The 16,160-nt window shown below is 37.5% G+C and overlaps 2 protein-coding genes across 2 annotated transcripts in view; both read right to left on the reverse strand.

Annotated features, from left to right (window-relative positions):
• Positions 1 to 1,216: 1,216 nt before the first annotated feature.
• LOC137026527 (beta-1,4-galactosyltransferase galt-1-like) lies at positions 1,217 to 8,168 on the reverse strand. The gene is made up of 2 exons (XM_067393905.1): positions 7,973 to 8,168; positions 1,217 to 4,085 (listed from the first exon to the last, which is right to left on the reverse strand). The coding sequence occupies exon 2, from the start codon at positions 4,069 to 4,071 to the stop codon at positions 2,743 to 2,745; it is 1,329 nt and encodes a 442-aa protein (XP_067250006.1). The 5' UTR covers positions 4,072 to 4,085; positions 7,973 to 8,168; the 3' UTR covers positions 1,217 to 2,742.
• A 5,986-nt stretch (positions 8,169 to 14,154) lies between these two features.
• ralgps1 (Ral GEF with PH domain and SH3 binding motif 1) overlaps positions 14,155 to 16,160 on the reverse strand; it is a 148,224-nt gene continuing 146,218 nt past the window's right edge. Inside the window, exons 20-21 of the mRNA XM_067393908.1 lie at positions 14,377 to 14,468; positions 14,155 to 14,299 (exon numbers count right to left, since the gene is read on the reverse strand). Coding sequence (XP_067250009.1) covers positions 14,270 to 14,299; positions 14,377 to 14,468 — 122 coding nt within the window. The 3' untranslated portion in view covers positions 14,155 to 14,269. The remainder of the gene's footprint in view (positions 14,300 to 14,376; positions 14,469 to 16,160) is intronic.

Below are 16,160 nucleotides of genomic sequence, written 5' to 3' on the forward strand. Positions count from 1 at the left end.
TTTTAGTGTAAAGGGGACTTTTGAACTTTTTGTTAAAACAAACAAACAAGCCCAGGCCAAGGTGAAAAAAAATAGTTAAGTACTAAAAAAGCTTTTCAGGTATGTAGGAATAAAATGACTAACTATCTTCTTCTTATAACTTCACTGTGGCTGGGTGAGTAAAATTGATTAATAATGTGCATAATAATAATAATAATAATGTGTATCTACTTAAAAGATATATTTTGATTCATTTTGAAAGAAAAAGCAACTTATGTTACTGTAATCAATAAAAATGCCTCTATTTTGAGTGAATACTGAATAGCGATTAAAAAACACAAATAATAAATTAGTCTTCATGTTTGGTTGTAAAAATATTTTAACAGATATTTGCACATGCAATATTCAATTCAAAAAGAGCTAAATGAGCTAACATAGAGATCCACACATCAACAGTTGTTTTGCATAAACAAATATGATATCAATAGTTTATTCTCTAGCGTTGCACCAGTTTCTATTTAATGTATCTATGTACCATTGCCTAGATCATTTTTAAAAAGAGAGAAAAGGTCATTTAGCATTATGAACATTATGTTTTATGAACATAAGTTTTAAATCATACAGAGAGACTGAACATTCTCTCTTTAGATTCTTTTGCATTGGAAAAGGAGAGTATCAAAATATTTTCTTTTGACAAATTCATAGAACAAGTCATATTTTAATTTTCCCCAAATGCAGTGATTTATGCTTGAGGTATTAGCTTGACAAATACCCATATTGTAAATGCGATAATATTTTGTATCTCAGATTCTCAGTCACCAGTTTATTTATATTTAGTTAATAAGTTATTTGTCACAAACACACTGTTGAACACGCTCTTGCATTGGGCTGGTGGCAACAAATCATTTGTTATTAATTAGGTATGTTGCTATAAACATTCATTTTTCTAACTTTCTGTTGAGAGTAGCTGTTGACATGAAAGAGAAACATGTCTTTGTCATGTGACTGGCTTTATATTAAGTGAAAATTTCAATAGGCCTATAGATTTATAAAAAAAAAAAAACTTTTTTAAGTAGTTTTCTGTTATTTTAAATTATATTCAAAAATCTGTAAAATTACAAACAAATAACTTGATTGTTATTTTAAGTAACCTATTATGTCATTAAAGACAAATTACAGTAATTCTGTCAGGACCACTATTGTCAAAGATAATTGACAATTAACATTTGGATTGGTGGTATGGTTCTTAATTTATATACAGTTTTAGGCCTATGTAAAATTACAAAAATAATCTGCAATTAAATATAGTTAATTAGCCTCTATAAAGTTTTATGTCCAAACTAACAATTTAACATTAGTATCCTTTGTAATTTTAAAGTAAATCTTATTATAGATTATTATAGATATATAGGTGTATTTTTACATTCAAACTCTATAATTCTAGATACGAATAGAAACTTTTTTCATTATATCAAGCAATGTCTAGTCTGTTTTTAAAGAGCAGGCTACTAAAGCTGTACTGATCTCCAAGATGAAACTTGCTTTACAAAGGAAATGATGAATAGAGATGGCCATTCAAGACATATTTCAAACTTGTATTAAAAATACTCCCGCATGCAGTATCAAACTTTATCGCAAGCCAAAAGGTTCAGAATTACACTATAGCTGAATCGCGTTAACATCCAAAACACCGTATTTGATGCTGTTTTACAGGCGTCAAATACGTTGTCCTCATTCCAAACAGGAAAAAAAAATAATAATAATTGACGGTGTTTCAGTGTTTGTGAAAAGCACTGTGAAAAGTTCCACATTACCAGTTTACATTGTCCCATAACACAAATGCTACCGTGCCCTCCACTAATATTGGCACCCTTGGTAAATATAAGCAAAGGTGGCTGTGAAAATAAATCTACATTGTTTATCCTTTTGATCTTTCATTCATAATATTCACAAAATTCTAACCTTTCATTGAATGACAACAATTGAGGGGGGAAAAATCACATTATGAAATAAATGTTTTTCTCTAGTTCACATTGGCCACAATTATTGGCACCCCTAGAAATTCTTAAAAGTAAAATATCTCTGAAGTATATTCCCATTCATATTTACATTTTTTTTAGCACTCCAGGGTAATCATGAACATGAAATTGTCCAGCCATGACCATAAACATGAGGAAACACAAAGGCCAAATTCCCTTAATCATTCATCACGACGAGTAAAACCAAAGAATATAGTTCTGATGTGCAGCAAAAGATTGTTGAGCTTCACAAAATAGAAAATGGCTATAAGAAAAAAGATAACACATTGAAAATCCCCATTTCCACTATCAGGGCAATAATTAAGAAGTTCCAATCAGCTAAAGATGTTACAAATCTGCCTGGAAGAGGATGTGTGTATATCGTCCTAATGCACAGTGAAGAGAAAAGTTTGAGTGCCAAAGACTCTCCAAGGATCACAGCTGGAGAATTGCAGAGATTAGTTGAGTCTTGAGCCTCAGAAAGCCTGAATTAAAATTTCAAGAAAAATCCTCCTCGCTCATCCAAAAACAAACTCCCACATATTCCGTTGTCAGACGACTGGAACTTCAAACGAGACCAGCTTCTATGGCCAGATGAAACTAAAAAAAGAGCTTTTTGGATAAAAATGGATAAAAAAAGTACCCCATGCCCACGGTTCTTTTCTTTTCTTTTTTTAGTGTAGGCCTATTTGAAAATATAAAATTTCAATAGAGTTTAGGCTTTATTTAAATTAATACAAACATTTCAAAAGGAGACATTCAGGAAACCAGTAAGTTTCAACGTCTGGTCAATGTTCGGTATCAGTTTTTGCTCAAAGTCCCAGACTCTTTTGTCTACAAACAGTTGGTCTTTGGTAAGATGCCCCTGCAGTGGGACTCTCACATGAACAATCCTACATACATCAAAGGGTACAAGGTAAGTATCTCCATAGGATTTCAAAGTGGAATGTACTGATGTTTGCTGCACCTTTCTTGGGTTGATAATCATCTTTGTGGGATTGTAAATGTTCTTTCGATCAGGTTCTCTGTAAATATGCTCCATGATATTTACACCAGGAATATTACTCCATTCTGCTCGTTTGAACTTCCCACTGTCCTCAAACTGTGTTTTAGGGAATATGTGGTTCTCTATGCGGAAGACCCCTACACTGGGATGAGCAGACTGGAGATCCTCCATAAGAGATGGTAAATTGCTGTGTTTGTATGGCATGATGATCTCGTCAAAATCATTCAGGAGAACGTACCTGGATTGATACATGTGCCTGTAAATGCACTCGTTGAGTGTTACTAACTGACCGTAATAATGGAGATCGCCCTTGTGTTTCTTGATGTTCCAACCTGAGGATGGGTTCAGAAACTTGTCGATAGGCCATGAAACAATCTCCAGTATCCCCTCTATTTCATAAAGTTTTAAAAGCTTTTCCAGGTCTGGTCCACATTTGGTTTTATATATAACCACGTGCTGGACACCGAGAAGCTTGTACATCTCCATAGTTTGAGTAAACTGTAGTACATTGTTGTAGTCGCCAAAAAGGTTGGAGATGCAAATAGTGATGTCAAACTTGAAAGTCTCTCTTACCACCTTATTTTGTACTGGCAGATACTCCATCTTGAGGTCGAATGAATTGTTCTTTTCAGTTGTTATGAGGACATGTGTTGCATTTTGCATGTGCTTACCTTTACAAATTACATCTGAGGCACCATACGGGAAGCTAAAGTGGTCACTGTGTATCTGGACATCTGCCTGAACAGTTCTACAGTCATATTCAGTGTTGCAGTAAACACAGTAAAGTGGCTGAAGACTATTTCTGTTGATTATGCTGATGACTCGAATGACCCCGTCCAGTCTGTGGTCGACAAATGCAGACACCATGAAATGCTTTGAGCCTATGATGGGTGTTATCGAATTTGAAGCCTCTGAGATTTTGAATGCATTATTTGTTGGAGAAGCTCTTATTGTTGGAGGCATGTTTATGTAATGTGAAGGACTGTCCATGTTCACAAAAACCAGCATGCCAATAACAGTGACAATAAATGATAGTAAAAGAAGTGCCTTAAATCTGTCTTTTTCCATCTGTCCTTTAGTTCCTGTAGGAAAAGCAAAGAAATATAAAAAAAAACAATGTAAAATACTCAAGATTTGCAAGAGGAGCATCACAATTAAAACACCTTAAAGCAACATCTAAAGTTCCCTTTGAAGAGAACTCAATGCTGCGTCAAGACGCAATGGGAATGCCCCCTTGTGTGACTGGTGTCTGAAGCCTGTGTGGAAACACACCAATTAATTGCCAGACGGCAGTCCTATGACATCATATGGAGCGCCCATGAGTATAAAAGAGTGCTTGTATTAGAAGTCATCAGCCTTTTTTGTCTTCAGGATTTGCTTGTCTAAGTGAGTACGTGTGAAGATATCACCTGTCAATGTGAGCTTGAGAGCAGAGGACGTATAGTTCTGAGGAACTAGATGTGGAGAGAGTTGAGATGGACATTATAATTAAACTGCCTCCTCCCCTCCCTGCATACTGTACAATTCTGTGATCCTTCATTTCTCCTGTATTTCCACTTTGATATGTCAAAATCATGGAGTGGTGTATGTCGGCTTGTATAGCGTCTCCCACACAGTCAAGCGGTTTGTGTGGTGAGAAGCTGTGCAAGCAGAGATAAGCAAATGCTCCACGTTGAGAGTTGCTTGCGAGCTATCTCTCCCCATGCTGTATTCTCTTTGAAGGCTCCTGCCTTGCCAATACAAGTGTACTGAGCGTGCTTGACTCTTGAGGGAGCTGAATGCATTGAACTGTGATGAAATGCAACGAGAAAGCTCCGCTCTTGATTGATTCTTTTTCTTGAGAGATTAGAATTGACTCGTCTGCAGCACAGCAGTTCTGATCAGCTAAGAGCAGCAAAGGTGAATGTCATTCGCAATACCACCAAGTGTGTCCCAATCCTCATCTGTCGCCCCTCCAGTTTGGTCCTGGATGTGATCATTCAGGCACTTGGAGTTTAAAGGAAGCGTTTATATTCCTTAGGCTTGTATCGATTAGGAAGACTAGGCAAATACTCCCACTCCTCATTTGTTGCCCCTCACGTTTGGACCTGGAGGTGATAATGATATTTGATAACTGATATTTGAGGGAAGGGTTTATATACCTTAGGTTTATATGAATTAGGAAGACTGGGCAAATACCCCCACGCCTCATCGGTTGCCCCTCCAGTTTGGACCTGGAGGTTATAATGTGGCCCTTGAAGTTTGAGGGAAGTGTTTAAATACCTTAGGCTTGTATAGATTAGGAAAACTAGGCAAATACTCCCAGTCCTCATCTGTCGCCCCTCACTTTTGGACCTGGAGGTGATAATGTGGGCACTTGATATTTGAGGGAAGGGTTTATATACCTTAGGCTTGTATGAATTAGGAAGACTGCGCAAATACCCCCACTCCTCATCTGTCGCCCCTCCAGTTTGGACTTGGAGTTGATGGCGTGGACATAGTTCTGGAACTATGTAACATGTTTCTACAGGTAGCAAGGAATAACGGGATGATATAATATAAGAAAGTGGTCATAATCGCCCACCCTCACACTCAGCGCTCTAGCCGGAAGTAGACATGCTCCTTGCTAGAACTATAGGCTTCTAGCCTACAGAGATTCGTGCTATGGCAGCCCACTCTTTGTCCTCCTTGCTAGAGCTGTGGGAATAGGCACAAAGGTATAGATGTGACAAAGGTATAGATCTTGGCCCTTCCCAAACATCATTGGGTGTTTAAGTAGGGTTACATGCTCCCCTGGAAATGAGTTGCTGTTAATGCCGTTCTTAGTGCTAAGAGGTAGTAAAGGATTGAGGATGTGTAGAGTTGTGGTAAGCAATTCCATATCATCCATTTACGGGATTTGCCTGGTAAGCTCCACTCCCCCAGGGGCATTGAGCTTTGAGAATTCGCTAGCTGGGCCACTAGCTCTTCTAGGAATTAAGGGCGTTGTTTCATGTCATAATGATGTGCCTAATGTGCCTTAGATGCATTTAATGATTCCGGTGTAAGCCCTTTGAGTTATTGGTGCTAGTTCACTCTGATTGTGCATATCTTCACATCTTAGTGAAGGAGGCACTTGAACAGCATGGCAAAGTGGGAATTAACGTTCCTATTGCATCTTGACGCAGTGTTGTGTTCCCTTGAAAGGGAACGTCTAGGGTTATGAACATAACCAAGGCTCCCTGAGAGGGAACGAGACTCTGCGTCCCACTGCCATGCTTCAGGCATACCTGCACATCTCCTTCAGACAAAAAAGCTGATGATGTCTAATGCAGGCACCTTTTTAAACTCATGGGCACTCCATAGGACTGCCATCTGCCGATTCATTTGCATGCTTCCATGCAGGCTTCAGACACTGGTCACGCAAAGGGGCGTTCCCATACCATCTTGATGGAGCGTCTCATTCCCTCTCAGGGAACTGGGGTTATATTCATAACCCTAGATGTTTTATTTTTACCACTGCAACTACATATTGGTCATTCCATAGGGGCATCAGACTGGTTTCTAAACTTAAATACATAAAGAACATGAATAAACAAAGATAATGTAAATAAACAATATAAATTGCTTATAAATAACAATTCACACCATACAAAAACTGCTACTCTGCTGAAGCAACCCCTTTTAAAAACCACTAATTTGGGTCACAATATGCTGCAGCTGTCAGCAGTGGATGGAGTTTCAGTGACATCAACACTGTTAGGGATTCTGGGATCTTGGATTTCAATTCTTTTTTCATGGGTCATCAAACTGGATTTTCATGTTCAAACACAACTGAACTATTACTAACCAACCTTATGAGATGAAAATATGTATTAAGTCTAGTCTTGCATTGTACCATCAAAATCAAACAGTACAACCAAACAATACAACCCAACAAAATTATCACATAAAACAACTGATGAAGACTGATAATAAACAACAAAGAATACATTCCTTTTCAGGTTCCTGAAGACACTATGTTCTCTCATTATGGATTCAACAGTGTTTTATGTCATTGTTACTTTCAGGGTAAGTTCATCTGTTAGGCTATTCAAGAGTACATTTAGGGTTTATAGAATGATTATTTTTTTTTAATTATTAGACATTTTTCATCTTGAAATGATCAAAACTTCTTAATGTGGTTTAACTGTCGGTTTGTAAACTATTGCAAAAGAAAAAAAAAAAAAACTATTATTATTAGTTACAAAAAATGAATAAACAATAAAGCAATTTGCTTATATTTAATACCTGTAACCAGGAAGCTATTTTGTTGTGGTGACAAGAAAACCATAAAGCAGAGAAAACACCTTTAGATTCTCAAGAGTGACACACATATTTTTATTTATTTATTTATTTTTTAAATGACAGGCAAGTTTTGTTCAGGTCAGATAGAATAGCCCATCTTAATAATCATCTCAAAATTAAGTATTATTAAGTATTGGAGTACTTTTTACTTGATGGTTACATCACATTTTAGCTCTATTCATTTTAAAATGTATTAATTTATTTTTAGGAAACTGTATAAATAAAACTAAAAACTAAAACATCTTTTAACATTAGTTAATTACACTAGTTAACAAGAACTAACAATGAACAATACTTCTACAGCATTTATCAATCTTAGCTTTACAACATTAACTAATACAGTTGTATTTGTTAACATTAATGCAATGTGAACTAACATGAACGAACATTTGATTAACAGTAACAAGGGTTAATAAATGCTGGGAAATAGTTTTAGTTCATGTTAATGTATGCATTAATATTAACACATGAGACCTTATTGTAAAGTGCTACCGATTTCTAAAGTTGTTAATCATCTCACACTTAATTATTCGTCATTAATTATATATTAATGGTTCATTACGCTGTATAAATATTAGATGTTAATATAACTTTAATGAAGTCAAAACAATGAAGTCAGTGCTCCCAAATAAAAATAGAAAAATAGATTAAATAGTAATACTACCTTTGCGATATAGGAAACGTTGTCATGTATGATTAGTATTTCGTATAGGAAATTCGGTGAAGATGGAAAAACAAAACAGGTTCCTGCGTTTTAACGATATCCACGTAACTGGACTCTTTTAGCCTAGTCATTTGAAACCATGCTAACGAGTAGTTGTGCCCTCAGGAGTCTGTGACACGTTCATTTGATGCAGCTGCCCTTCAGTTCCTTATAGCATACTGAATGAAAAGTAATCCACGGTGCAAATTAAAGCATTTAGGTAAAATTCGCTGAATACAGTGCCATACGTCGGAAACACTACATGCACACCTATAATTGTTAATACCTGCAAACACTACCTGTAATAGCGTCACTTTTAACACGTTACATTATTCCCATATAAATATGGCTGGAGTCCAAGTGTAGCTTCCAGTAAATGATGCTGAAGTTCAGTCTGACAGTGCAGAATGAGATGTGCCCAGCTTGCATTTACACGGAGGACAGCCCAGCTCTTCAATGGCCATACTTGAAGCTATGCCAGAGTGAACACATTCCCAGTTCCCCACCTTCCCATTTTTCACATTTAGCTACATTAGGTTTTTAAGAAATGTGGTCTTCCTCAGTGCACTAATAATTTATCTAACTATACAGCCTTTTAGATAGATAGATAGATCTTTTTTGAGTGCTATATAATTATTATTTTTTACATTGTAAATATTTGTATACAGCTCAACCCAATTAAAAGCTCTAAAATAACATGAATAACTGAGATACAACAATGAATTTACTTCAATTTACTCATTACGAAGTTCAAATAGGTTTATGCATCGTTTATGTGTCAAAAAATAAAAAAATAAAAAAATCAACAGTAGGCAAATAATATGTGCAGAGTTCAAGGGACCATATGGTGTATGGCAATCACGATTTAAAATTTGGATTTCCATAGGCTATAGCCAACACCTTCCAACACTATTGGTGGCTGAGAAATGGCACAGAGGAATGGCCTGATTGCGCTCATAAAATTATATTGGTATTTGGTAAAGTAAAAAAGTATTCAAAATTTGGGTTTTGTTAGCACATTGCCACAAGTAGCCCAAAGCCACTGGAAGGCAAGCCTGCAACCTTTAGCCAAAAAAGCGTAACGGCTAATGCTAACGCTCCGCCCCCCGCGGTACACAGGGAATGAGACCAGATGCTATTTTTTGAATGGATGTCAATGGATGAGAGGCTTCACTACGCTGATTAAACAGCTTTTGTGGGGAAATAGCTAATCATTTAATTAATGGACAGCCTGTTTACAAATCTTCAGAATGTTTTACACTAAACAATACTGTTTTTGGGAACTATGTGTAGATTTTAGCTTGATAAAAATTTATTTTTTAAGAGAAGGCAGACTATGGAATGTTGTAACTGACATCACTGCCATTACATGATAGGCTGCGAGGTGCCACATGTGATTAAGTTATCCGTTACGCTTTCTCCAATTGTAAGAGATACGGACCCTCTTATCTCCCCAATATATACAATCTCTGAGTAGCCTACTATAAATCCTTTATGTTAGTTAGCCTTCAAGTCTTTAGAACCGGCACAGCGAAATGGACTGATTGTGCAATAGACCACTCTGTATGTATTGGCCCAGAACGTCAAGGCTTCATGCTAATATACTGATACTGTAAAAGCTGTTTAAAATTTGGAAATCTGTTCAACTGTAACAGCACTTAAAAAAAAAAAAAAAAAAAAAAAAAAAGGAAGACAAAGCACTGATTCAGTTGTGTTGTGGCTTGATTCCGCTGTGTGGTTAATTTACAACAATCAGGCATAACATTATGAATACCTAATATTATATTGGTCCCCCTTTTGCTGCCAAAACAGCCCTGACCCATCGAGGCATGGACTCCACTAGACCCCTGAAGGTGTGCTGTGGTATCTGGTACCAAGATGTTAGCAGCAGATCCTTTAAGTGCTGTAGGTTGTGAGGTGGAGCCTCCATGGATCGGACTTGTTTGTTCAGCACATCCCATACATGGTAGATGGGATTGAGATCTGGGGAATTTGGAGGACAAGTCAACACCTCAAACTTGTTGAGGTGGTAGGTAGGTGGTATGTGTCAAAGTAACATCCACATGGATGGCAGGACCCAAGGTTTCCCAGCAGAACATTGCACAAAGCATCACACTGCCTCTGCCAGCTTGTCCTCTTCCCATAGTGCATCCTGGTGCCATGTGTTCCCCAGGTAAGAGACACATACGCACCCGGCCATCCACGTGATGTAAAAGAAAACATGATTCATCAGACCAGGTCACCTTCTTCCATTGCTCCATGGTCCAGTTCTGATGGTCACATGCCCACTGTTGGCGCTTTCAGCGGTGGACAGGGGTCAGCATGGGCACCCTGACTGGTCTGCGGCTATGCAGCCCCATACGCAACAAACTGTGATGCACTGTGTATTCTGACACCTTTCTATCAGAACCAGCATTAACTTATAGAGCAATCTGAGCTACAGTAGCTTGTCTCGTCTCCCGCCACGTACATCAATGAGCCTCGGCCGCCCATTCTTCCTTGGATCATTTTTGATAGATACTGACCACTGCAGACCGGGAACACCCCACAAGAGCTGCAGTTTTGTTCTGACCCAGTCATCACAGTTTGGCCCTTGTCAAACTCACTCAAATCCTTAAGCTTGCCCATTTTTCCTGCTTCTAACACATCAACTTTGAGGACATAATGTTCACTTGCTGCCTAATATATATCACCCACTAAAGAGATAATCAGTGTTATTCACTTTACCTGACAGTGGTCATAATGTTATGCTTGATCGGTGTATTTTTGCTGTTTACATTATGTTGTGCTGTGCACTAATGGGACACCATACATTGGAGCTATATCACTATTTTAAGGGTTACATATTTTTCTTTCGCTCCAGTATGCCACTTTGTATTTCTTCACAGCAGGTTCCAGCTGTTTAGACCATCTGGCTTTAATCAAAGTCAGTACAGAAGACAGTTTTTTTCCACATAACTGTAAAGCCACTCTTTGCAAACAGATACATTAAGATAAAAAGACATGTTTTGTTAAACTTGGCAAAATGTTATATGACGTTGACTAGTTCAATTTTTTCGTGATTGAAACCAGCATGAGAAAAAAATTAAATAAAAGTATCTGTGTAATGTGACTTTAAAACAACACAATTTTTCTTCAAGCTGCCAATTCCAAGTGGAATAAAATTACTTTTAAAAATAATGCATTACAATATTCCGTTACTCCCTAAAAAGTAACTAAGTTACTTTTTTATGGAAAGTAATACATTACTTTTGTGTTACTTTTTCTCACCTGGGCTGGACTTGCTTGTTTGTTTTTAACTTGTTTGTTTGAAATAAACGCTCCCCCACTTGATAGGATTCTGTAGTCCATATCATGATGATAAAGATATTACAGGATTATGGCATGCAAGTGTGAAATAAGTCAAACCATACCAGTTTTTTTTTTTTTTTTCATTAAGCATATATTTCCATAAAGAGAAAACACCAAACACAAAAAGTATCTTGTTAGTAAAAGGCCTATATGTTCAGATTATAGACCATATAAAGATTCAGTGACATCACATTGTGAGAACTGAGCAGAACAGTCAAACATCCAAACTCCTCCATGAGCAGAGGACATAAACACACATAAACATATGTGAACTTTCAGATGGTAAGGTAACCATTAATCCAAAAAAAGAAAATCAAAGAGGAGGTAGCAACCACTTAGTAATACTTGTTGAAAACATAAGTGCAGATGCGCTATCTAGCATATTTCAGACAGTCACAGCTGAAATGGTTTCTTACATGATGCAAACAAACATGTGAGAGCAGCATTTCAACATTTATTGTTTCATCACAAGTTTTGACATCTTTTTCACAGTCGAATCAAAACAACAAAACTATAAGTGATTTACCGCTTTTTCCTGTTATAGTTCTTGTAGATGCCATGCCTCAATAATGTGTTCAGGCATGTTTACTGATACTGAAGTGACACAAAGAACTATGAGTTAGTCCAAACCATCCATGCATGTTCCAGAGATCTTACAGAATATCAAACTAATTATAATCTTCTTTTGCAATATACAACACATTCTACACTTCATATTCAGAAGTGCCTAAACATCACATTTAAAGAGGAATAATTCTTATTCCTGCACCTTATAAAAATTTGTGACTGTGCAAAATACTAGACTTTGCAATGTACTTTACAATTAATACAAGCCTTTTGATGTATTCCATTTAAATAAAATAAAGAAATAGCCAAAAATAATAATACACTGAAGTGTTAGATAATGTGAATACTGAGCAACCGCTAAAAACATCATTGTGGTTTCCTCAAAGAATACATTATCCACCATTAAACCCATCATCTGCTCTGACCAGAACACAGGACTTTATTTTACAACATTATGTCTATAAAACCTAAACAGTATCCATATATACTTAATGGGTCCTGCCCACTTCATGATGTCCATAGGTAAATCCGCTACATAACCTTGAATTGAACTACACCAAGTTAACATTGGCACTTATTTACTGATACCCGTGTGATATTACATTTAATGATCCACATTTGCCATTTAAAGTACATTAATGTGTTAATATGCAATTCCCTTTATGTAACGAAGAAGGTCAATTCATTGTTGCGAGCATCATTTTCATCAGATAATGTGCTCGTAAATCTTAAAGTGCCCCTATTATGCCTTTTTAAATATTACCTTTCATACATTGTGTAATACAGCTGTTTGCAAATGTAAAAGTCTGCAATGTTTTAAAGATCAAAGTGCATGGCAAATAAAGTTCCTGTCTCCTAAAAGAAAGAATCGATTCTGAAATGAGTCAGCAGCAATTCCAGTCTCACTTCCTGTTACATACCTATGTAACAAATTGGCATAATGCCATCCTCTTCATTGGCTGCCTGCGAACATCGTCTACTTTGACCTGCCCTCAAACAGTGAAGTTGTTGCTGTGGCCTCGTCAAGGAGACGCTATTTTAATCAAATTTTGCAGGCACTTCAAAAGGCTGATACGGAAAACCAGACGTCATCATTCATAATCATATCACTGTGTATCAAGTGCTGAAGAAGCCTCCAGACTGAAATTTAGATATGGTAATAGGTATTTTATTTCTGACATGTGCTGTAAGCGGTCGACCAATCACAACAGACTAGGCCGTCTGACCAATCAGAGCAGAATAGGCTTGTGGAAAGGAGGGCTTCGAGAGACTCGACCTTCGATCAAACCAGTTTCAGACTCTGAGAAATAAGGTAATGCGCAATGTATGAGAAAATGTTTTTGATGCTCAAAAACCTATTGTAGGACACCTCCAAAACAAAATCTTTAAAACAGCATAATAGGGGCACTTTAAACAAATCTTTATTTTACCCACAAGTGAATGAAACAACCGTGATGTCTCTACAGTGCATCTATTTTTTCCCCCTCATATGTAAAAAATGTTTTATGAATGTATGACAAGTTATATGCCGATGCTCATTGTCCAGCTTTGACTTTTTCTCTAACATCTTACATGACTGGAACATAATTCTAGGAGATTTAACAATACAAAGGTCATAATTTTGGCACTTAATCACATGAAGACATCTATTAGACAAAGCTATTTTACATGTCATGTACAACATATTTCACATGTACCTTAGGGTTGTCAGGTAAAACCAACAATAAGGTTTCAATTCGTTAACATCAGTTATATATTATTGTATAAATTGAAATTAGTATAATGAACAAACATTAATTAAAAATAGTAGTATATTTATAAACAAAGATGAACCTAGTTGAATAAAATTGTTTATTGTTAGTTCAAGAAACCTAACGCATTAACTGATGCTAACAAATTGAACCTTAGGTTACACTTTATTTTAAGGTGTCATTGTTTCAGTGTAATTATACATTTAAATACTGTGTGATATTAATGAACTACATGGACGTACTAGGGTTAGGATTATGGATTGGTTAAGGGTTAGTTGCATATAATTATGCATTTTTTTATAGTTATTACTATAGTAATTACATGTAACAAGGATACTGTAAAATAAAGTGTTGCCGAATCTTATTGTAAAGCATTACAGCTAAACTCAAGACACAAAATCATCATTTCGATACAGCTGCGTCTATAATGTTTCAATGAATTTTGGACTTTTTCAACAGATACAGCTGCCACATTTCCAACTTAGGTTAGGTCCTTCAGCCTTAACATGCCCTTCGTACAAACTCCTCTGCCATGTCTTTCTTCATTAGGTTTGTTCCCCTCATTTGTTTTCCCCTTCCCAAAAAGCAGCTATTCGAAGGACATGAGGTTTGCTGGTATCTGCAGAAAACAATGTGATATTCCTATGATATACCTTGATTTGTTTGTTAATTACATTTTTATGAGAACACACTTACCTGCGGTCTTGTACTCCTGCAAGCCTCGGCTAGATGTCTATGCCAGATAATCGCAGAGAAACGTGATCCAGTCTGGAACTTGTAAACATTACCTAAACCCACAGATTAAAACAAATTAACTTTCAGGAATTTATTCAAATGAAGCTGTGTGAAATTGCAAATCTGCCATTTACAGAGCCAAAAAGTCATTTCATGAATAAAAAGTATGTAGCAATGACATCTGATAACTTTTATGTATATTCTGTGTGTGATTGCTGTGCAATTTTCCTCCCCAAAGCTGTGAATGACTGTATATACTGTAACACAAGGACATTCACAATTCGCATTCAGGCTAATACAAGAAGACAAAGTAGAGACTAAGAACAGACAACATGAGCCATAATATGCAAAACTCCTTCGAAGTTCAGCAAGATCTAAGATCTGGAACTAAAAACAGCTGAGTCTGCTGCTAAACTGTTAAACATGATGGCGAATCTATAATAGTTCTAGAACTGGGTCCAGTGTTGGGTGTAATGCGTAACACGTTACTGTAATTAAATTACTTATCCACTGAAAAAGTAAAATAAGGGATTACTGTTCATTTTTAGGTAATTTAATTACAGTTACCTATAATGTACTTGCGTTACATATTGTAAATTAGTTCAACACTTCTGCTTAAATCAATAAGCGAGTGGTTGTTTTGCAGAATGGAAATATTCCAATTACTTCACTTTTTTGACACAGGTAGGCAAGAATATTACGGTAAAATGTAAGGTATATGTCCTATAGGGAGAAACAACTGCACACGCTCTCTGAGAGACAGTCTTCAGTCAGTGCGCTCTCAACCAAAGCCGCCTCTCGCGAGTGTGAGATTTTCGCGGTTTATTACACATAAACGTTCAAATACACCGTACTCGGTTACTAACGTAACCTCGGTTCCCTGAGATACGGAACGAGTACTGCGTATGGGGAAAGGTCTCCCTTTTTTCCCCGCTGCTGAAGCCTTTTTCAATAACGCAGTGTAATTGCACCGTCATTGGTTCACTCATAGACAAGTTGTTGAACCAATGACGGCGCGGCATAGCTGCGCGGCCTATGGCGACAAAGCGCGCGAATATTCCCGCCGAAATGGGCGGGGTTAAGGGCTATATAAGCAGGCGTTTCGCCATAGGATTTCAGTGTCATTCGACTGAAGCGACGACCCTGAGCCGCAGCCTCGTGGCACGGCAAGTATCGCAGTACTCGTTCCGTATCTCAGGGAACCGAGGTTACGTTAGTAACCGAGTACGTTCCCTTTCGATACTTCACTCGTACTGCGTATAGGGAACGAATTCAACCAGGCCGTGCCACGGCTGGGAACGATATAGCTTGAAGTTTGGACACCTGAGAGGGGGCCAAAAAGACAAGCGAGAGGGCAAGCCCTTACCGAACCCTTGCGTTACACTTAGAGGAAATTTATTTCCATGATAGTGTGAGGCGGAGCTCATCTGAGGCCGCTAATCACACTGAAAGGACTCGAGCCTGTAAGGTCGGGACATCGAGATGGTAAAACCTGACAAAGGTGGACGGCGAAGACCAGCCGGCCGCCACACAGATGTCTTGGATGGAAACTCCGTTGGACCAAGCCCATGAGGAGGCCATCCCTCTAGTGGAGTGGGCTCTGACTCCTATGGACATTTGGCACATTTGCACATTTAGCACATTTGGCTCCCAGTGAGGAGTAGCACAGCGTAATAGCGTCCACTATCCAACGAGAAATGCGCTGTTTTGAGACCGGAGATCCTTTGGTGCGGCCTCCAAAACAG

Source organism: Chanodichthys erythropterus, chromosome 9 (genome assembly GCF_024489055.1).
Source record: "Chanodichthys erythropterus isolate Z2021 chromosome 9, ASM2448905v1, whole genome shotgun sequence".
In the NCBI taxonomy this organism is placed as follows: Eukaryota; Metazoa; Chordata; class Actinopteri; order Cypriniformes; family Xenocyprididae; genus Chanodichthys; species Chanodichthys erythropterus.

What these genes read in the sequence shown, in the direction of transcription:
- LOC137026527 (XM_067393905.1), bottom strand. Translation starts at nt 4,071, where the DNA reads ATGGAAAAAGACAGATTTAAGGCACTTCTTTTACTATCATTTATTGTC.